Source organism: Hyla sarda, chromosome 5 (genome assembly GCF_029499605.1).
Source record: "Hyla sarda isolate aHylSar1 chromosome 5, aHylSar1.hap1, whole genome shotgun sequence".
Lineage (NCBI taxonomy): Eukaryota > Metazoa > Chordata > Amphibia > Anura > Hylidae > Hyla > Hyla sarda.
In genome coordinates, this window is record NC_079193.1 from 359,094,212 (window position 1) to 359,117,363 (window position 23,152).

Genomic DNA, 23,152 nt, shown 5'->3' on the forward strand with positions numbered 1-23,152 from the left:
TAGATAAAATCAAGGCAATATGCTGTATATCGGGGCAAAAGATAGTCTCTAATGTAGATGGTAGAGATGATATTTTCACCAGAAATAGTTAATTCAATCAATTGTGCATACAGTACATAGGTGGTACGGTGGAAGATGGCGCTTATTGATAGAGATGTCACAGTTCAGTTATAATATTCAGCACTGAGGTTATATTGATACGGGGAGGTACAATGTAACAGAGTATTGGGATGCGCCAGATCGGCTCCTTGTAACAAGGTTCGGTGCACAGCACCACTCACCCGCTCCTGGAGGGGACATAACAGGTTGGCGCGGCTAACTCTATAATCTGATGTATATCGGCATTCAGAACTGTATGGTCATACCGGCATTTGCAACTGCTGGATGCCCCGGGTTCAATGACCACCCTGTTCAGACACGTGGACGCCAACACAGCACATCACTCCCACAACCAACTCCGGAGCGACCAGCGGCAAACCAGAATCCTGGACATCTACCCCAAAAGGCCGGACGCCAGCCGTGCCAGCCCAGGACCCAACTAGCCAGCCGCCAGACAGGTGTCCCCTTGTGCCGACTGCCCAGCCGCGCCAACTTGTTTTGTCCCCTCCAGGAGCGGGTGAGTGGTGCTGTGCACCGAACCTTGTTACAAGGAGCCGATCAGGCACATCCCAATACTCTGTTACATTGTACCTCCCCGTATCAATATAACTGAACTGTGACATCTCTATCAATAAGCGCCATCTTCCACCGTACCACCTATGTACTGTATGCACAATTGATTGAATTAACTATTTCTGGTGAAAATATCATCTCTACCATCTACATTAGAGACTATCTATTGCCCCGATATACAGCATATTGCCTTGATTTTATCTACTTTTTAATCAATTTTTTATCCAATTTTTGGACCCCTATACCCCATGCAAGGGCCCTGCTGAGGTTTTTAGGCCGTCCTTTATCATACATATATTATTCACAATTTTTGTATCCACTATTATAATAAACACCATTTATTAAATTACTGGACCTACTCTCATCTATATCTTCATTTCTATTAATTGTACCTTGAGGACTGGTTCTCTATACATTTCATTTATACATATCTCCATATAATTTACAAATCTGTTTAACTTTCTGGAGCCAGTTGATATACAAAAAAAAGGTTTTTTCCTGGATAACCCCTTTAAAGACTTTTGCACCGTGTGGTGAGTGCCGCTTGTCTTACTTTCTCTTCATATTGTAACCACAGATAACCACTAGATCACCAGGATCATCTTAAACTCCCCAATCACTACAGATGACCACTGGATCCCCGGTGCCACTAATGCCACATAGTTTTTCTTGAACGGCTTATGACTGGAGTCCCATCTTTCTGCACACATTTACACTCCTGCTCTCCACTATGTAATTTACCGTATTTTTCGCCCTATAGGACGCACCGGCGTATAAGACGCACCAAATTTATTGGTGCAAAATCTAAAAAAATAAAGATTTTGAACCCAATAGTGGTCTTCAACCTGCGGACCTCCAGATGTTGCAAAACTACAACTCCCAGCATGCCCGGACAGCCGTTGGCTGTCCGGGCATGCTGGGAGTTGTAGTTTTGCAACATCTGGAGGTCCGCAGATTGAAGACCACTGCATAGGAGGTAATACTCACGTGTCCCCGCCGCTCCGGACCCGTCACCGCTGCCCTGGATGTCACTCCATCGCTGTCGCCGTGTCCCCATCGCTCCGGAACGTCTCTGCTGCCGGCCGGGTATCCTCGCTCTCCGTCGCCGCCATCACGTCGTTACGCACGCCGACGCACGTACGCGACGTGATGACGAGGAAGGAGAGCGCCGGCCATACAGGGGATCCCTGAACGGAGAAGACACCGAGGAGGCTGGTAAGGTCCCTCCCGGTGTCCTGTAAGCACTAACCCGGCTATTCAGTCAGGCTGTTCGGGACCGCCGCGGTGAAATTGCAGCGGTCCCAAACAGCCCGACTGAACAGCCATGTTAGTGTCACTTTCCCTTCAGACGCAGCGGTCAGCTTTGATCGCCGCGTCTGAAGGGTTAATACAGGGCATCAACGCGATCGGTGATGTCCTGTATTAGCCGTGGGTCCCGGCCGTTGATGGCCGCAGGGACCGCCGCGATAGGGATGTATTCGCCGTATAAGACGCACCGACTTTTCCCCCCCAGTTTTGGGGAAGGAAACGTGCGTCTTATACGGCGAAAAATACGGTAGGTGAAGAGCGGGACACGTGGAGAGCTGTACAGTGTTAATGGGAATATAAAATGATGAAAGATTCTAGAAGAATTGCGGCTTCTTTACACTTCAGCCGGGAGCAGGTCTGTGAAATTTGATTGAATAAATGGCTCCTCGCAGCGTTTTGTATCTATCTAGAAGGACCCTCTGTGGCGGCGTTAAGTAGGCCTCACCTGCAGAGTTATTCTGCCAAATACTGTATGGTAGGTCTCTGTGTATTTTCTTTCTAAAATGAGAATATAATCTTAAACCAGCAAAGACTTCAAAGAGTCTTATCAGCAAGGATGGAGATAAGCGATATGAAGAGACGTCGCTTTCATGTCCTTTAAGGGAACGGGATTTTTACTGTTTGGTATTTAAAAGTGCGGGCAAACATAGGCCGCAGCCGAGAGCGCACATACATCATTTTATCTATAAGGTTTTTCTGCTTTGGACAATTCTTCTTTATTGCAGCACAACTAAAGCTGATCACATGGTGTCTCATTGCCTTGTTGTCAGCTGTGACCTGTGTGGGAACCTGGCTGCAGGTGTTAAAGGGGTACTCAAAAAATTTCATATAAACTGGCTCGAGAAAGTTAAACAGATTTGTAATTTACTTCTATTAAAAAAATCTTAATCCTCCCAGTACTTATCAGCTGCTGTATGCTCAAGAGGAAGTTGAGTTGTTCTTTTCTGTCTGACCACAGTGCTCTCTGCTGACACCTCTGTCCATGTCAGGAACAGTCCAGAGCAGGAGCAAATCCCCATAGAAAACCTCTCCTGCTCTGGACAGTTCCTGACATGGACAGAGGTGTCAGCAGAGAGCACTGGGGTCAGACAGAAAAGAACAATTCAACTTACTCTGGAGCATACAGCAGCTGTTAAGCACTGGAAGGATTAAGATTTTTGAACAGAAGTAATTTACAACTCTGTTTAATTCTCTGGCACCAGTTCATTTGAAAATAATTGTTTTCCACCAGAGTACCCCTTTAAAGAAGCACTCCCGGAAATTTGTTTTTGCTTATATAGTGCAGCACAGGCTATTATAAGAGAATAACATAGAGCAGTGGTTCTCAACCTTTTGACAGCCTATTCCCCAAAAAATTGTACCCCCATATTAGAGACATTTTGTAATGATTATAGTATAATTCATATTCTTTACTTTCCTCTACAACAGGCCCCCGTTCCTCTCCTTATCTCCCCAGTCCCCCGATTTACAGGTGACGTCTTCTCTAACCGGAGTTGTTTACTTTTCTTTTCTTCTCTATCTGGCCTAGACCGCCATTAAGATTTCTCCCATACAAGACTCCACAGAACCAGCCAAACATACATTTTAGGCTGCTTTCTGCAGTACAATACCCACCTATTTACAAACTCCCTATGTTTATTGTCACACACAGTAAAAGTACTTGCTTTGCGCCCCCATAAAGTTGTTAGGCCCCCTCTGTGGTCCTATTGCTTTGGCTCATAGCAGTAGGTCCCCGGTCTGCAGGGGCAGTGGAGCAACAAAGCTGATGGTAGTTACTACCCCCACAGCCCAGTGCCCGCGCTTCCCCTTTGCTGTCCTCCTGCTTCGCGGTGCAGTGACGTCAGACGACCATTTCTTTCAAAGTGGTCCAGACCAGTAACCAGTGGCTGCCGTTACTGATTTTTTTTTCAAGTACCCCTGGAGAACTGCTAAGTTCCCTTGGGGGTAATTGTACCTCAGGTTGAGAACCACTGACATAGAGCTTCTAGTGCATGTCTTATGCTTACCTGTTTTAGCTGATGTGGCAGGCATGAGTTTTCTGCCATCTTGATTCTATTTCAGAACAGAAATTATTTTCTCATGCTGCCTACATTTCCCATTAATCCTCTGGCTTTGGAGAGAGAGGGGGTGGAGTCTCATTACTGCAATTCACTTAGTGAGACCAACCTAATAGCCTGGCTAAACTACAGCAAAACGAAGCATAAACTGCTGAGACTCATAAATAGGTTGGGGTCAGATTACATTATGTGCAGTATTGATACATTTTCTAATTCAAAGTGTGTTTGGTTCTTTTTTAGCGAAATATTGCCATAAGGTGAAAATTATTTCACTAAAAATCACATTTGAGGTGTTTTAAGAAGATTCAAACTCTTTAGGATGTGTTCACCTGTTACATGTTTACTGCTATTTTTTTTTTAAAGTTTGCATTGCATTTCGGTCCGGTTTCTGCTGCAATTTTTCTGAATAGAAAAAAAGCAATTAAAACAATGATGAACACAGCATTAGGGAAGGTCCCATAGAGATAGCAGCAGAATACAGATAGAGTTGGGAGGGGAGGTGTATAACTCCTATATATGGTGATCCCAAAGAGATAGCAGCAGTATACAGATAGAGCTAGAGGGGGAGGTATATAACTACTATATATCCTGATCCCATAGAGATAGCAGCAGTGTACAGATAGAGCTGGGAGGGGTCTGGGAGCTGCCAGGAGAATCTGTCAGATTAGGATGTCATTCCTCGTCTGACACATTAAACAATGTTGTGGTGACCCAGTACAGAATCACATGTTCTTCTGTACTCCTGCCCATCCCGTGTGGAGATGCCCGTCTTGGGCCCACTCTCCTCAGAACTCTCTATAATGCACAGTATTGTACAAAGCTATGCAATGGTTAATGTGTTAGTATTTTCTATGCACTTGTTACTTTAAATATCCTGTTGTTAAAGACCTTGTTGTTAGGGGAGTATGCAAAGGTGAACCAGGTGACTTATCCGACCAATGGGATCTCTCTAAATACCTCCCATATATAGTAAGGTCAGAGTTCAGTTCACTGTCTTGAGCTCTTGCTCTCTTAGTGCAGTTCTGAGGTACAGTTTGGTGAAGTCTGTGAGGTGATTCTGAAGGAGGCCTGAGGCCTAGTCCAGCAACCACACATCTACTACCAGTTATCCCCAGTATCCAGGTGAAAGTCAGGGCCTTGCGGTAAGCCTACAGTCCGGGGATATATTCAAGTCAAGTTATGTCAAGTCCAAATCATTAAAGTCTAGCGTGGGCTGCATACAAGTCAATCAGTCATATACAGCACCATTAACCCCTTAAGGACTTAGCCCTTTTTCACCTTAAGGACTCGGCCGTTTTTTGCAATTCTGACCACTGTCACTTTAAACATTAATAACTCTGGAATGCTTTTACTTATCATTCTGATTCTGAGATTGTTTTTTCGTGACATATTCTACTTTAACATGGCGGTAAATTTTTGTGGTACCTTGCATCCTTTCTTGGTGAAAAATCCCCAAATTTGATGAAAAAAATGAAAATTTTGCATTTTTCTAACTTTGAAGCTCTCTGCTTGTAAGGAAAATGGATATTCCAAATAATTTTTTTTGGTTCACATATACAATATGTCTAATTTATGTTTGCATCATAAAATGTATGAGTTTTTACTTTTGGAAGACACCAGAGGGCTTCAAAGTTCAGCATCAATTTTCCAATTTTTCACAAAATTTTCAAACTCGATATTTTTCAGGGACCAGTTCAGGTTTGAAGTGGATTTGAAGGGCCTTCATATTAGAAATACCCCACAAATGACCCCATTATAAAAACTACACCCCCCCCCCCCAAAGTATTCAAAATGACATTCAGTAAGTGTTTTAACCCTTTAGGTGTTTCACAGGAATAGCAGCAAAGTGAAGGAGAAAATTCTAAATCTTCATTTTTTACACTTGCATGTTCTTGTAGACCCAATTGTTTAATTTTTACAAGTGGTAAAAGGAGAAAATTTTTACTTGTATTTGTAGCCCAATTTCTCTCGAGTAAGCACATACCTCATATGTCTATCTAAAGTGTTAGGCGGGCGCAGTAGAGGGCTCAGAAGGGACGGAGCGACAAGGGGATTTTGGAGAGAACATTTTTCTGAAATGGTTTTGGTCACCTTTAGGAAGCCCCTAGTGTGCCAAAACAGCAAAAAAAAACAAAAAACGCATGGCGTACCATTTTGGAAACTAGACCCCTCGGGGAATGTAACACGGGATAAAGTGAGCCTTAATACCCCACAGGTGTTTCATGACTTTTGCAAATGTAAAAAAAAAATAAAAAATAACCTAAAATGCTTGTTTTCCCAAACATTTTACATTTTTAAAAAGGGTAATAGCAGAAAATACCCCCCAAAATTTGAAGCCCAATTTCTCCCGATTCAGAAAACACCCCATATGGGGGTGAAAAGTGCTCTGATGGCGCACTACAGGTCTCAGAAGAGAAGGAGTCACATTTGGCTTTTTGAAAGCAAATTTTGCTCTGGGGGCATGCCGCATTTAGGAAGCCCCTATGGTGCCAGGACAGCAAAAAAAAAAAAACACATGGCATACCATTTTGGAAAAAAGACCCCTCGGGGAACATAACAAGGGGTTAAGTGAACCTTTATACCCCACAGGTGTTTCACGACTTTTGCATATGTAAAAAAAAAAAAAAAATTAACCTAAAATGCTTGTTTTCCCAAAAATTTTACATTTAAAAAAAGGGTAAAAGCAAAAAATACCCCCCAAAATTTGTTACACAATTTCTCCCGAGTACGGCGATACCCCATATGTGACCCTAAACTGTGGCCTTGAAATACGACAGGGCTCCAAAGTGAGAGCGCCATGCGCATTTGAGGCCTAAATTAGGGATTTGCATAGGGGTGGACATAGGGGTATTCTACGCCAGTGATTTCCAAACAGGGTGCCTCCAGCTGTTGTAAAACTCCCAGCATGCCTGGACAGTCAATGGCTGTCTGGTAATACTGGGAGTAGTTGTTTTGCAACAGCTGGAGGCTTCATTTTGGAAACAGTGGCGTAGCAGACATTTGTCATTTTTATTGGGGAGGGGAGGGGGGCTGTGTAGGGGTATGTGTATATGTAGTGTTTTTTACTTTTTATTTTATTTTGTGTTAGTGTAGTGTAGTGTTTTTAGGGTACAGTCGCACGGGTGGGGGTTCACAGTAGTTTCTCACTGGCAGTTTGAGCTCAAACTTGCAGCCAGATACTTACTGTAAACCTCCGCCCATATGAGTGTACCCTGTACATTCACATTGGGGGGGGGGCATCCAGCTGTTGCAAAACTACAACTCCCAGCATGCGCTGACAGACTGTACATGCTAAGAGTTTTAGTTTTGCAACAACTGTAGGCACACTGGTTATGTATCACTTAGTTTGTGACCTAACTCAATGTTTCACAACCAGTGAATGTACGGTGCATGCTGGGAGCTGTAGTTTGCAACAGCTGGAGGCACACCGGTCGTGAAACACTGAGTTAGGTAAAAAAAAAACTGCACAACTACAACTCTCAGCAGTCACCGACAGCCAACGGCATGCTGGGAGTTGTAGTTATGCAACCAGCAGATGCACCACTACAACTCCCAGCATGCACTTTAGCAGTTTGTGCAAGCTGGGAGTTGTAGTTATACAACAGCTGAAGGTACACTTTTCCATAGAAAAAATGTGCCTCCAGCTGTTGCAAAACTATAAGTCCCAGCATGCCCATAAGGGAGGGGTGGAGCGGGTTGCGGGAGTGACACCCGCAGCAGGTGCCAGTGCCACCTCACCCCTGCTGCCTATGGCTGTTCGGGGCCGTCAGAGACTGGAAACCCGATTGACCCGGAATCTGCCGCAGATCGCTGTGCTGAATTGTCCAGCGATCTGCGGCCATCGCCGACATGGGGGGACATAATAACCGGCTAGTGGTGGGGACTGGAATTCCCACGGGCGTATGGATACGCCCTGCGTCCTTAAGGACTCGGAATGTAGGGCGTATCCATACGCCCTGAGTCCTGAAGAGGCTAACTATAAGTCCCAGAAAGCCAATAAGCTACGCTAATCTGAGCTGTAACTGGATTGTACCATCTTTCCAACCTCAGTAAAGCAAGCCAGTTATCCGTAACCTTGCATCGGAGTAATTATTTGCCCCCTGCCTGGCACAGGAGAATCTGGTCTACCTCGCGTGGTGTATAGGTCATCCACGCCCTGGCGTCACGATAAGGTTAATTAAACATTACCCTCACCCGACACCACACTGTGATTTTCTGTGGGTCAGACTTGTGATCACATGACCGAGTTTGGTTACATGAAAAGCATTGATGCAGCTGTGCTGGAATGAAACAGATGGCCCTATAGGACTAGTCATGGTGAGTGCGCATTATATGGGCAAAAAACAAACAATCCTGCAGTGCCAATACAACAGAAATAAAGCATTATACTTTATTCCAAATGAAATCCTTGACAGGGACCATCTCTTGGAGCCACAGCAGAGACCCTGCTCTATTAGATGTGACCTTTCTGTGTAATATTACCTCTTTCCCCTTGTAGCGAAGCCTTTGCCCCTGATTTCTGGTTACAGTGTGAGACTTAGCTTAACAATACATTGGATTTATTGTAATTAGGGAATCTTTTGTTAGTGGTAACAATTTAAAGGGCTATTCCCAGCTCCAGAAGTGACAACAAGCAAGTCAGTGGGGGATCCCATCAGTGGGATACCCGCTAATCCAGAAAACAAAGGAAAGTTGTCATCCAAATGAACGGAGCATGACACGTGTGTGTGGCCAGCGCTTCATTCACACTCTAAGGGGGTTCTGAACACCAACAAACACAAAGCGTTGTGCCCTCCATTCATTCAGTGAACAATTTTCCTCCATCCTCTTGATCAGTGGGGTCCCAGCATTCAGACCTCCACCGATCAGTTTGTTATGCCCTATCCTGTGGAAAGGGGATAACTTCTGGAGTTTGTATTACCAAGATATCTTATCCCCTATCCAATGGATAGGTGATAAGATGTTTGATCGCGGGGGCCCCGTCGCTGGGGATCTCGGCTGCGGCACCCCAGACATCCATTGCACGGAGCGAAGTTCGCTCATACTGGCGATGCAGGGTGGAGGCTCGTGATGTCACGGCCATGCCCTGCTCGTGATGTCACGGCCCCCTCAATGCAGGTCTATAGGAGGGGGCGTGACGGCCATCACGCCCCCTCCGATAGACTTGCATTAAGGTGGCATGGCCATAACGTCTCGAGCGGGCGTGGCCGTGACGTCACAAGCCTCCCGCGCTGCACCTGATGCTCTAAACGAACGACAGGTGCAGCAAGGAGATTGCTGGGGTCCTGTCGCTGGAAAGGGGATAAGATGTCTAGGGGCGGAGTACTCCTTTAATGAACAGATATGATGGGTATCTGACAACATAAAATACATCCTCATTACAATTGTCATGGTAGTTCTTGGCAGTTAAGGGGGTAGTTCAGATGAGAAACATAACAAGTGAAATAACAAGCATATAATATGCCAGGATAAGAAATATTTCTCTGTCCCAGTAAAACATCTTGGCCCATAAATGCAGAGCGTTGGATTATTCATTATGTGGACGCGGATCTGATTGAAGCCTTTTCATTAATGGTCTACCTGCCAGGCCAGACTGTATTTATAGATAGTGCTGCCTTAAGCACTCCGTGACCAGACCATAAATAAGACATCTAACTGGTACTTGTAAGCAGAATGCTCTATATAACCCAGCAAGACACAGACTTTTTAAAGCGTATTGGAGTGTATTGGAGTGTATTGTACTCATACATATATACGCATATACTCATACATATATACACATATACGCACTAAGTATGTCAGGCAGATAAGTGCCAGAGGGTGCACAGAGGAGTGGCAGAGGCCTAAATACTTCAGGCAGAGGTGGCAGCAGACTAGGGGCGAGTAGCAGCAGGAGTCGCAGCGAGAGGCCTGAGTTCCCGGGATCAGCTAGCGGTCGTGTCTCAACCAGCAACCCATTTGCCGTCATCGATTGGTTATCACGGTCATCCACTTCATCACAAGTGACATCTGACACCCCCAGTCAAGAGTCGGTGGTTTCCTCAGACACAACCCTCAGTTAGCATGGCCCGGGAGCAGTCCCTGTCCTCCCATTGCCTCTGTCCTATGCTGTTCCTTCCCCCACATAATTATCTTATGCTGTGGGTTCAGCTCCACTATTTAGTGAGGACGATCTAGAGGACAGTCAGCAGCTACTGCCCAGCCAAGAAGTGGAGGAGACATCCGCTGCTTTCTCCGCTAAGCGGGCAAGTAGTGATGAGGAGAGTGGCGTGGGAGGTGGGGTTGCGAGCATTCCGGCTCCTGAAGCAGACACTGTTGAGGAACCTGAGGAGGACATCAGTGACGTGCAGACACATCGATGATGATGATGAAGCCGATCGCACTTGGGAGACTGGTGCAGAAGGGGCTTCATCAGGAGAAGAGGGTTGCAGGTTGCCCGTGAGGCAGCAGCTGAGCCAGCAAGGTGGTAGCATGGGTGGCAGAAGTGGAACGTCTGGAGCCAAACGTGCCCGGGGTCGACCACCTGCTTCGCGGTAGCCTACCTTGCCGGGAGGTAGTGAAACAGGGGTTCCTGGAGTCGGTGGCAGTAGCAGTCAATCAGTGCAGACTGTTGGTGGAAAAATCAGCTACTCAGCGGTGTGGCTGTTTTTCATTAAGCATCCTGAGGAGGTTAACATGGCCATATGCAAGATGTGTCAGCAGAAGGTGAAGCGTGGCCAGGGTCCCAATGTTGGCATCATGGCCCTGCGTCAACATATGAAACGTCACCATAAAGCGGCCTGGGAGAACCGTGGCTCCAATGTGGTGGTCAAGCCTGCTGCATCACCCAGTGGCACACTGCTCCCTGTTTCAGCCAGCCAAGGCTCCACCACCTCAGCCAAAGGGAGCTGTGTGTCATACCCATCTTCTGGAACTCCAGATGCTCCTGCTCCTCCTACTTCGAGTCCGTCATTCCGCCAGCAATCCATCGGCGAAGCCATGTCCAAGAGACAACAATATGCGCTCACTTATCCAACGGCGCAGAATCTGAATGTGCTCCTGTCCAAGTTGCTGGTCCTGCAGTCCCTCCCTTTTCAAGTGGTGGACTCTGCACCTTTCAAAGAACTGATGGCTTGTGCCGAGCCGAGGTGGAGAGTCCCAAGCCGTCATTTCTTTGAGAAGAAGGCAGTACAAGCCCTGCACAATTTTGTGGAACAGAAGGTAGGCCAGTCCTTGTGCCTGTCAATGTGTACCAAAGTGCACGGCAGCGCCGATGTGTGGAGCTGTAACTACGGGCAGGGACAATACATGTCCTTTACGGCCCACTGTGTGAAAGTGGTTCCTGCACAGCCTGTCACGCCACTTCCGCCTCCATGCTCTCAGGCCGTTGGTCCTGTGACAGTGTGCAACTCCGCCTCCTCATCCTCCACCATGTCCTCAGCCTCCACTGCATGGACAATTCTCAGTGCCCCTCCAGTATGGGCACAGCAGTGTCACGCTGTTGTTCACATGGTTTGCCTTGGCGAATGGGAAGAACTGCTAAAAGTCATTCATAAAGAAATCGAATCATGGCTTACTCCACGAAAACTGGAAATGGAAACCATGATGACTGACAACGGGAAGAACATCTTGTCTGCGATGCGACAAGGCTGCCTGAGCCATGCGCCCTGCATGGCACACATGTTCAATCTGGTTGTCAAGCGGTTCCTGAAGTGTTCCTCCCCATCTGCAAGACATCCTAACAATGGGTAGGAAACTTTGCATGCACTTCAGCCACTCGTACACCGCAAAGCACACCCTCCTTGAGCTGCAGCGTCAGAACGGCATCCACACGTTGGAATTCCACCCTCCATATGTTGGACCGACTATACAAACCGAGAAAAGCCATCACCGATTTTTTGAGGATCCAAGCGGATAGGGGGACTCCCCTGTGTAACTTCAATGTCAACCAGTGGCAGCTCATACGTGACACTGGCTGTTTGCTCAAGGCCTTTGAGGAAGCCACATTATTAGTCAGTCGCCAGGATTACGGGATGAACGATGTAATTCCACTGCTTCATCTACTACAACATGTGTTGGAAACAATGGCTGGTCAGGGCACTGGAGATGTGGCGCCTACATCTTATGGCCATATGAGCCCTGTGGGGGCTGAACTAGAGGAGGAGGGGGAGGGGCAGAGTGGAGGAAAGTTTAGGTTTTGTGAGATGGGCGGTTTTCTAGTCATCTGACAGGAGAGGAGGAGCAGGAGCAGCTAGAGGAGCTAAAGGGTTATGAGGAAGGCGAGACAGAGTATCCAGATACACCGTGGCAGTATGCAGTGGAGATGGAGGCAGGGAGTCCCTCCGAGTCACTTGCACAAATGGCACGATGCATGCTTGCTTGCGTAGTGACCGCCGAATTGTCACCATTCGGCAGCGGGATGACTTCTGGCTCTCCACCTTATTGGACCCTCGCTACCGGCACAAAATGGGGGCCTTTTTTACACCCACTGAGAGGGAGGACACACTGACCTACTACAGAGACATCCTACGTAGTCAGTTGGCCGATGCCTTTCTGCGCCATTGTCCATCTTCTCGAAGGTCTGACTGGGGGTACCAGCTCCATAAGCAGGAGCCTGAGTCTACATTAGCTGATGAGTAGCTTTCTTCACCCGCATAGTGAAGAAACTCATCAAAAACAGGTAGACCTGGAGCAGGACCTGAACCAGCAGGTGGTGGCATACCTTGACATGATCAGGCCAACAAACCTTGAAAATCCGCTGGACTTCTGGGCAGCCAAACTTGATTTGTGGCCGCAGCTAGCAGTTTGCCCTGGAAAAGCTGTCCTGCTCGGCCAGTAGTGTGCCATCAGAGTGGGTATTTAGTGCGGCGGGGGCCATAGTAACCCCAAGGAGAACTCGTCTGTCCACCAAAAAAGTGGAGAGACTGACCTTTGTGAAGATGAATCAGGCATGGGTGAGCCAGGATTTCCACCCACCAATACCTGATGCATCAGAGTAGATTGACACCAACACTTCACAAATATGGATAGTGCAAAACATGTTTAAGGTGCTGCTCCCCAGTTACAGACATTCCTAGCCATCAGACCACAAGGATGTATTGAGGATATGCATTACCTAAAAACCCTGGGAAATGGCAGTGTTTGTAGGTGGAAATAGGGAGAGGTTCCAGTGTGGGTCCGCCCTTTTAGGGCTAGTAACACTTGCCAAGAAAGGAATTAATAATGCAAGAGTAGGGCCTTACAGGGGATGTTTTTACCCCCACCGGTAACAATGGATCATACGTTGTTCCCTTCCACCTTTTAGAGGTCTTTGTATCACATCAACACTTTGTGGTGTAGGTGGCACATGGTGTTTTTTGCACACCTTTCCTTTTGTTTCATTTAAAAAAAATGTTTGGGTCCATATATTTTATCCTAAGCATATTATTAAAAGTTAAGTTTTACGTTATGCATATCCTCAATACTTACTTGTGCACACTAACACTGTTACAAAAGAGACCGTTTTCTTCTGCCTACCTGCCTCAGCTACTATTCTGATCCTGGCACCCGCCTGATGCCACACGTCTGATGCCAAGTTCTGCTTTTTTCCCCCACCTTTGTCGCTGGGTACTGGTATTGCCACCCACCGTACCACTCTGTCACTGGGTCTCTTTCAGGACTCCTGATGCTGCTGCTGCCATCTCCAGGCTGTCTCATACTGCCACCATATGTTCTTCTCATGCTGCCTCCACCTCCACGATGTGTCATTCAGCCACTATTTGGTCTCCTCATGCTGCCCCACCTCCATCAGGCTGTGTCATTCAGCCACTCTATGGTCTCCTCATGCTTCCGCCACCTCCAGGCTGTGTTATTCAGCCACTACATGCTGCCGCCAGCTCAAGGCTCTGTCATTCAGCTACTATATGTTCTCCTTATGCTACCGCCACCTCCAGGCTGTGTCATTCAGCCACTATATTGTCTCTTAATGCTTCCGCCACCTCCAGGCTGTGTCATCCAGCCACCATATGTCTCCTCATGCTTCTGCCACCTCCAGGCTGTGTCATTCAGCCACTATATGGTCTCCTCATGCTGCCACCACCTCCACGTTGTGTCATTCAGCCACTATATTGTCTCCTCATGCTGCCGCCACCTCCACGCTGTGTCATTCAGCCACTATATGTTCTCCTCTTGCTGCCGCCACCTCCACGCTGTCATCCAACCACCATATGGTCCCCTCATGCTTTCGCCACCTCCAGGCTGTGTCATTCAGCCACTATGTGGTCTTCTCATGCTGCCGCAAACACCTAGCTGTGTCATTCAGCCGCTATATGCTGCTGCCAACTCCAGGCTGTGTCATTCAGCCACTATATGGTCTCCTAATGCTGCCGCAAACTCCAAGCTGTGTCATTCAGCCACTATATGCTGCAGCCAACTCCAGGCTGTGTCATATAGCCACTATATGCTGCCGCCAACTCCAGGATGTGTCATTCAGCCACAATGTGGTCTCCTCATGCTCCCGCCAACTCCAGGCTGTGTCATTCAGCCACTATATGTTTTCCTCATGCTGCCGCCACCTCCACGCTGTGTCATTCAGCCACTATATGCTGCCGCCAACTCGAGGCTGTGTAATTCAGCCACTATGTGGTGTCCTCATGCTGCTGCCAACTCCAGGCTGTGTCATACAGCCACTTTATGTTCTCCTCATGCTGCCGCCACCTCCAGTCTGTGTCATTCAGCTACTATATGGTCTCTTCATGCTGCCGCCACCTCCAGGCTGTGTCATTCAGCCACTATATGGTCTCCTCATGCTGCCGCCACCTCCACGCTGTGTCATTCAGCCACTATATGGTCTGCTCATGCTGCCGCAAACTCCGGGCTGTGTTATTAAGCCACTATATGCTGCCGCCAACTCCAGGCTGTGTCATATAGCCACTTTATGTTCTCCTCATGCTGCCGCCACCTCTAGGCTGTGTCATTCAGCCACTATATGGTCTCCTCATGCTGCCGCCACCTCCACGCTGTGTCATTCCGTCACTATATCGTCTGCTCATGCTGGTGCAAACTCCAGGCTGTGTTATTCAGTCACTATATGCTGCCGCAAACTGCAGGCTGTGTCATTCAGCCACTATGTGGTCTCCTCATGCTGCCAACACCTCCACGTTGTGTCATTCAGCCACTATATGGTCTCCTCATGCTGCTGCAAACTCCAGCCTGTGTTATTCAGTCACTATATGCTGCTGCCAACTCCAGGCTAGGTCATTCAGCCACTATAAACTGCCGCCAACTGCAGGCTGTGTCATTCAGCCACTATATGTTTTCCTCATGCTGCCGCCACCTCCACGCTGTGTCGTTCAGCCACTATATGCTGCCGACAACTCCAGGCCGTGTAATTCAGCCACTATGGGGTGTCCTCATGCTGCTGCCAACTCCAGGCTGTGTCACGCAGCCACTTTATGTTCTCCTCATGCTGCCGCCACCTCTGCGCTGTGTCATTCAGCCACTATATGGTCTCCTCATGCTGCCGCCACCTCCATGCTGTGTCATTCAGCCATTATATGCTGCTGCCAACTCCAGGCTGTGTCATTTAGCCATGATGTGGTCTCCTCATGTTGCCAACACCTCCACGCTGTGTCATTCAGCCACTATGTGGTCTGCTCATGCTGCCGCCAACTCCAGGCTCTTTCATTCAGCCACTATATGGTCTCCTCATGTTGCCGCAACCTCCACGCTGTGTCATTCAGCCACAATATGGTCTCCTCATGCTGCCGCAAACTCCAGGCTGTGTCATTCAGCCACTATATGTTCTCTTCATGCTGCCGCAAACTCCAGGCTGTGTCATTCAGCCACAATATGCTGCCACCAACTACAGGCTGTCATTCAGCCACAATATGGTCTCCTCATGCTGCTGCCAACTCCTCGCTGTGTCATTTAGCCACTATATGGTCTCCTCATGCTGCCACCAACTCCAGGCTGTGTCATTCAGCCACTATATGGTCTCCATATGCTGGTGCCACCTCCACGCTGTGTCATTTAGCCACTATATGGTCAGCTCATGCTGCCGCAAACTCCAGGCTGTGTCTTTTAGCCACTATATGCTGCCGCCAACTCCAGTCTGTGTCATTCAGCCACTATATTGTCTCCTCATGATGTCGCAAACTCCAGGCTGTGTCATTCAGCAGCTATGTGGTCTCCTCATGCTGCCGCCAACTCCAGGCTGTGTCATTCAGCCACTATATGGTCTCCTCATGCTGCTGCCACCTCCACGCTGTGTTATTAAGCCACTATATGATCTCCTCATGCTTCCGCCACCTCCAGGCTGTGTCATTCAGACACTATATGCTTCTGCCAACTCCACGCTGTGTTATTCAACCTCTATGTGGTCTCCTCATGCTGCCGCCAACTCCAGGCTGTATCATTCAGCCACTATATGGTCTCCTCATGCTGTCACAACCTCCACGCTGTGTCATTCAGCCAGTATATGGTCTCCTCATGCTGCCGCCACTCCAGGCTGTATCATTCAGCCACTATATGGTCTCCTCATGCTACCACAAACTCTAGGCTGTGTCATTCAGGCACTATGTGGTCTCCTCATGCTGCCGCCAACTGCAGGCTTTGTCATTCAGCCATTATATGGTCTCCTCATGCTTCCGCAAACTCCACACTGTGTAATTCAGCCACTATATGCTGCTGCCAACTCCAGGCTGCGTCATTCAGCCACTATATGTTCTACTCATGCTGCCGCCACCTCCACGCTGTGTCCTTTCGCCACTGTATGGTCTCCTCATGCTGCCTCAAATTCCACGCTGTGTTATTCAGCAACTATGTGGTCTCCACATGCTGCCTCCAACTCCAGGCTGTGTCATTCAGCCACTATATGTTCTCCTCATGCTGCCTCCACCTCCATGCTGTGTCCTTTAGCCACTGTATGATCTCATGCTGCCACAAATTCCAGGCTGTGTCATTCAGCAACTATGTGGTCTCCTCATGCTGCCGCCAACTCCAGGCTGTGTCATTCAGCCACTATGTGGTCTCCTGATGCTGCCGCCAACTCCAGGCTGTCATTCAGCCACTATATGTTCTCCTCATGCTGCCACTACCTCAACGCTGTGTCCTTTAGCCACTGTATGGTCTCCTCATGCTGCCACAAATTCCAGGCTGTGTCATTCAGCAACTATGTGGTCTCCTCCTGCTACCAACTCCAGGCTGTATCATTCAGCCACTATATGGTCTCATTATGCTGCCACCAACTCCAGGCTGTGTCATTCAGCCACTATATGGTCTCCTCATGCTGCCGCCACCTCCACGCTGTGTCATTTAGCCACTATATGGTCTCCTCATCCTGACGACACCTTCACGCTGTGTCATTCAGCCACTATATGCTGCCGCCAACTCCAGGCTGTGTCATTCAGCCACTATATGGTATCCTCATACTGCCGCAAACTCCAGGCTGTGTCATTCAGCCACTATATGCTGCTGCCAACTCCAGGCTATGTCATTTACCCACTATGTGGTCTCCTCATGCTGCCGCCACCTCCACGCTGTGTCATTCAGCCACTATATGGTCTCCTCATGCTGCCACAAACTCTAGGCTGTGTCATTCAGGCACTATGTGGTCTCCTCATGCTGCCGCCAACTGCATGCTGTGTCATTCAGCCACTATATGATCTTCTAATTTTTCCGCCACCTCCAGGCTGTGTCACTCTGCCACTATATGGTCTCCTCATGCCTCCGCAAACTCCACGCTGTGTCATTCAGCCACTATATGCTGCTGCCAACTCCAGGCTGTGTCATTTAGCCACTAAATGTTCTCCTCATACTGCCGCCACCTCCATGCTGTGTCATTCAGCCACTATGTGTCACCTTATGCTGCCGCCACCTCCACTCTTTGTCATCCAGCCACTATCTGGTCTCCTTATGCTTCTGCTACCTCCAGGCTGTGTCATTCAGCCACTATATTTTCTCTTCATGCTGCCGCCACATTCATGCTGTGTCATTCAGCCACTATATGTTTTCCTCATGCTGCCGCCACCTCCACGTTGTGTCATTCAGCCACTGTATGGTCTCCTCATACTGATGTCACCTCCAGGCTCTGTCATTGTGCCTCTCTGCGACAGTGATTCTAATAGCGCCGCCTCTGATCTGCATGTCATACAGAATAACAGTATTATTTCACTAACCCAGCACATACCCTATGTGTGTTACAGCAAGGCAAAATGTCCTACACCCCTATTGAGGCTCTCTGTAGGCCAGAAATAGCCGTTTTTAATAGCGATTCGCCGTGAAAAAATTCGGACTGAACCACATTTTTTTGTTCGGACGAATCAAATTTTTCAAAAATTCGCTCATCTCTATTTAAGTCCTAAGGCTTGGTTCACACTACGGAATTTCCTAGTGACATTCCTCTTTGAAATTCCTCTCGGAAATTCCAGTGTAACAGAGTTCCATTTCTGGCAATTGGATGCGGCTGCACAGTGCACACAACAGAATTTCAGCAGCTGACGTTCGTTCTTTTGGTGGAATCCGCCTGGAATACAATGGTGTCTTAGGGAGGGGACGGCAACGTACACACAGTCCTAGCGCCGGCTTATTCAGTCTGGAAGGAGATTCCGTAGTGTGAACCTAGCCTTAAAAGGGGTACTCCGGTGGAAAACAATTTTTTTTCAAATCATCTGGTGCCAGAAAGTTAAACAGATTTGTAAATTACTTCTATTTAAAAATCTTAATCCTTCCAGTACTTATCAGCTGCTGTATGCTCTACAGGAAGTTGTGTAGGTCTTTCCAGTCTGACCACAGTGCTCTCTGCTGACACCTCTGTCCCTGTCAGGAACTGTCCAGAGCAGGAGAGGTTTGCTCTTTCTTTGGAGAGTTCCTGACATGGACAGAGGTGGCAGCAGAGAGCACTGTGGTCAGACTGGAAAGAAATACACAACTTCCTATGGAGCATACAGCAGCTGATAAGTACTGGAAGGATTAAGATTTTCAAATAGAAGTAATTTACAAATCTGTTTAACTTTCTGGCACCAGATGATTAGAAAACAGCACTCACCCTCTTGCCAGTGTTCATCTGCTTAGAAGCAGAGACCTACAGTCCTGCAATAAAACAAGAATAACAAGTCCAGCATGTACAATTCCAGATAAAAGCATCACCTAATCATAGGCCCGTGGCACTAGAGAGACAGTCTTCCCAAATAACTGGAGAATGTTGTTCAGCCTGTGCACAATTTTTATGTTTATTTATCAATTATATATTTAAAAAAAAAAATTGAATACGATTTATAATTTCATTAAATTAAATATAAAGAAAACAAATGTTTTCTGTAAACGTTTTGGCTTATGTTTGTATATATATTTTTTTTTTACGAAAATATTCTGCATATTCTTTGGAGTACATTTTATTCACAGTTCATTATGGTGGTCTGGAGGGCTTTAGATGGATGCGATCAGAACAGCTTTTCAGGGATTTTGGAAATGATGAAGAATTTAAACACAAAAGTATATTAAAAAATGGGATTAAATACATTAATTATGTCTACAGTAGCCAAAGGCCTAGATATGCGTTCGAAAGCTACAAAAAAAATCATATTTGTCTGAATCAGATTTTTTTTATTTTTATTTTTTTTGTGATTTAAAGGGGTACTCCAGTGCAAACCTTTTTTTCATTTATTTATTTTTTTTAACTGGTGGCAGTAACAGATTTGTAAATTACTTCTATTTCAAAATCTTAATCCTTCCAGTACTTATCAGTTGCTGTATGCTCCACAGGAAGTTCTTTTCTTTTTGAATTTCCTTTCTGTCTGACCACAGTGCTCTCTGCTGACACCTCTGTCAATTTTAGGAATTCTCCAGGGCAGGAGAAGTTTGCTATGGGGATTTGCTTGTACTCTAGACAGTTCCTAAAATGGACAGAGGTGTCAGCAGAGAGCACTGTGGTCAGACAGAAAGGAAATTCAAAAAGAAAAGAACTTCTTGTGGAGCATACAGCAGCTGATAAGTAGTGGAAGGATTAAGATTTTCAAATAGAAGTAATTTACACATCTGTTTAATTTTCTGACACCAGTTGATTTAAAAAAATGTTTTCCAGTGGAGTACCCCTTTAATATAGGCCAGTATTTTCCAAGCAGCGTGTCTTCAGCTGTTGCAAAACTACAACTCCCAGCATGCCAGGACAGCCGAAGGCTGTCCGGGCATGCTGGGAGTTGTAGTTTTGCAACAGCTGGACATGCACTGATTGGTAAACACAATTATAGGCAAATTAATACAGGGACTCCTTTCAAAGACAGGAGTCTCTGCTTCTGTACTTGCCAAGCAGCGAGACATACACTGCATAACCTGCTGATCAGTGAACATTGGCTGGGCCAATCCTGCCCAGCGAATTCAGAGCATCCTGCCCAGCGAATGTGTGCTGTCCAGATAAGCGACGATGCTGTAAACATCACCGCTCAGTTATATTCACTGAGCAGGAGGCCTACATGCCATGTTTATTCACATAGAGATCGAAGACATGACAGGCTGGCGGTGTATAGTACGTAATTCCTGTACGCTGGGCCTTGTTCCCATGATAAGAATGGGTTCCAGATTTTGCTTGATATGAAGCTTGATATCCGCCATTATCTCATATTTTGTGAATATTAAGATGGTGGGAAAACTATTTTAAGGTCACCCCTATTTTAATGGGTTTCCAGTTTTGTGTCCCGTTCCAGAGTCTTTTTACTTACTTCAGTAGGCATGCGTCCCATTCATGGACACTGACAGATGCCCTCAAAGTAATTCCCAGAGTAGTCCTTACTAATATAGGACTAATATATTGTCTTACAAAACTTGCTAGGCACCACCATGATGGCAGCTCCAGTAGAGTCTGCATTCTGTATATAAAGAGGTAGAGAGAAATATGGCTCTTTCTGTCGGAAATAACACACAACGCAAAGAATTTTGCAAGCAAAAACTTCTTAAAATATCCGACTTCAGCTCATCTGGAGGAAAAACGGTTCCGAAAAAAATCTTCTCTTTTATGTAAATGTGGGTGTGTAGATTCTCAGTCCAGTAGGAATATTGAGTGACTGTAGAGATGTATGCAGTCGTACTGGTAGAGTCCATCAAGGGGAGTCGAGATCTTATGACTGATCCCCAGCTGAGTCGCAGCCATATATTACTCTGGGGGAAAAAGGAAAAAAGTTTCTTAAAAATCTATTTTGTCATGAATGTAGACAATTTTTAGATAAGTACTAAGCAAGATTATAAGTTATGTATAATTCTTCCTCTAAACGAAGCAATCTAAGTAACAATGGACACTGAATACACAGGCCCCTGCACAGGAGATGGTTTTGGACCCCCCTCAAGCACCACTTGTTTACTGGGCACATGTCGTACATGGACCACTCTGCAAACACAAATAGATTGTACAGTTCAGGAGAGTCCTATGCCCCTTTAGCTTTCATTAGCTTCTCTAAGGTTTGCACAAAGCAATGCTGTTCTGTGCGGACAGCTTCATCTATGGGCCTTCAAATGTGAGATCTCCTCTTGGTTCCAAATTATGAGAGGTAGAGATGACCCCACGTCCCCTGATAATTGGGTCCTAGAGGTGGATCTCTCATTCATGTATATACTGTCACAATGGTATAAATATTTTATTGCCGACCTTGGGACTGGAACAATCTGACAATGTGGCCTTCGGACTAAAGATAGGTTGAGCTTCCCTGTCCTAAGGTTAAAGGAGAACTCTAGCTTAGTACAATTTATCCCCTATACAAAAGATAGAGGATAAGTGTCTGATCGCGGGGGAGGGGGCGTAACTATAGAGGTAGCACTCACATCAGGGCCCTGAGGGGGGGGAGGGGGGGTCCGGTCCCCCCCCCCCCGTGATGTCCTTCATGGCACCCCTCCCACGACATGAAAGGAGCTGTCTCGATCACAGCACGTAGCAGTGGCCCACGCTCCCCCTCCATGTATCTCTATGGGAGATCCAAAGACACACGAACCTTGTATTCTGTCTCTCCCACAGAAGTGCATAGAGGGGGGGTGTAGGCCACTGCTTCCTGCTGTGGTCGACACAGCTCCTTTCATGCAGAGGGCCAGGGTGCCAGGCAGGAGATTGCGGTGGGTTCCCAGCAGTCGGACCCCTCGCGATCAGACACTTATCCTTTGCATAGGGGATACATTTTACATAGCTGGTACGCCTTAGTCAGATAACATCAGTGTTTTCCAACCAGGTTACCTCCAGTTTTTGCTAAATTACAACTCCCAGCATGCCCAGACAGCCTTTGCCTGAGGAGCAGCATTATTTATGACTATTATATAACTTGAATATGGAATTTATTTAGCAGATTTCTGCTCTGCAGGCTGCATCTATAATTTGCAGTTCTCCTAGAGATGAGCTCCCCCCCCCCTCCCCTCTACATTGTTTTGCTTGTCTTGCAGACACAGGACAACTTTTTCTCTGGGCAGGTTTTAATAAATCTCCCCCATTGTCCCTTTAACATATCCCTATGACCACCCCTTCTCTCTATACTCCTTTTTCCCCTTACTTGTAATATAATGTAATATCAGGTAAGGGTGCGTTCACACGGCCGTCTGTCCCCGTTTTTTCCCCCATTTAGGTTCCATTGTAAACGGATTACAATGGGATGTCAATGGGATTTTTTTTTACAATTCTTTCACATCCGTTTGCACCAGTCTGCGCTTGTGGTGTCCCGGTACAGGAAATGGTCCTGTATCCTTCCTAAGTCCCCTCAGGAAGAGTCCCTGCAGTCCATAGGACTCTCCTGCAGGGCTTCCCCCCTTGCTAATCAGTTCTTGCTTCATATAAAAGCATTGTAACAAGTGTATTGTACATATTGTTCAGTATGTATAAAGGTTGTACAAATGTATAAAATGTATAGGACCTTCCTGGGTCATGTGATCTACTGTCATGTGATGTACCCAGAGTTCCCTGGGTACAGGACCTACAGGCTTTTCAAACAATGGGCTTTGGTCCAGCCCCCCTAGTATAGAAGGGGATGTAGTCTCTAAATTCACTCTCTTAGTTCCTGGCACTCAAGCAATGCCAATTTCTGCACAATCTCAGCATATACTACTAATTTTTTTTTTGGTTTATTAACTAATCAATAACGGATACAAACGGATAACATCCGTTTGCATCAGTTATTGTCTTTTTTTTTTTT

General features: G+C 46.7%; 1 protein-coding gene across 5 annotated transcripts in view; it reads right to left on the reverse strand.

Moving 5' to 3' along the window:
• Nucleotides 1-19,820: 19,820 nt before the first annotated feature.
• The window catches only part of LOC130274414 (uncharacterized), a 245,551-nt gene continuing 242,219 nt past the window's right edge, over nucleotides 19,821-23,152 (reverse strand). For 4 of the 5 annotated variants that reach the window (XM_056522733.1, XM_056522735.1, XM_056522736.1 and 1 more), the window contains exons 22-23: nucleotides 21,631-21,693; nucleotides 19,821-21,146 (exon numbers count right to left, since the gene is read on the reverse strand). In XM_056522733.1, coding sequence (XP_056378708.1) covers nucleotides 21,668-21,693 — 26 coding nt within the window. In that variant the 3' untranslated portion in view covers nucleotides 19,821-21,146; nucleotides 21,631-21,667. The remainder of the gene's footprint in view (nucleotides 21,147-21,630; nucleotides 21,694-23,152) is intronic. The other variant, XM_056522734.1, reaches the window with a different exon arrangement.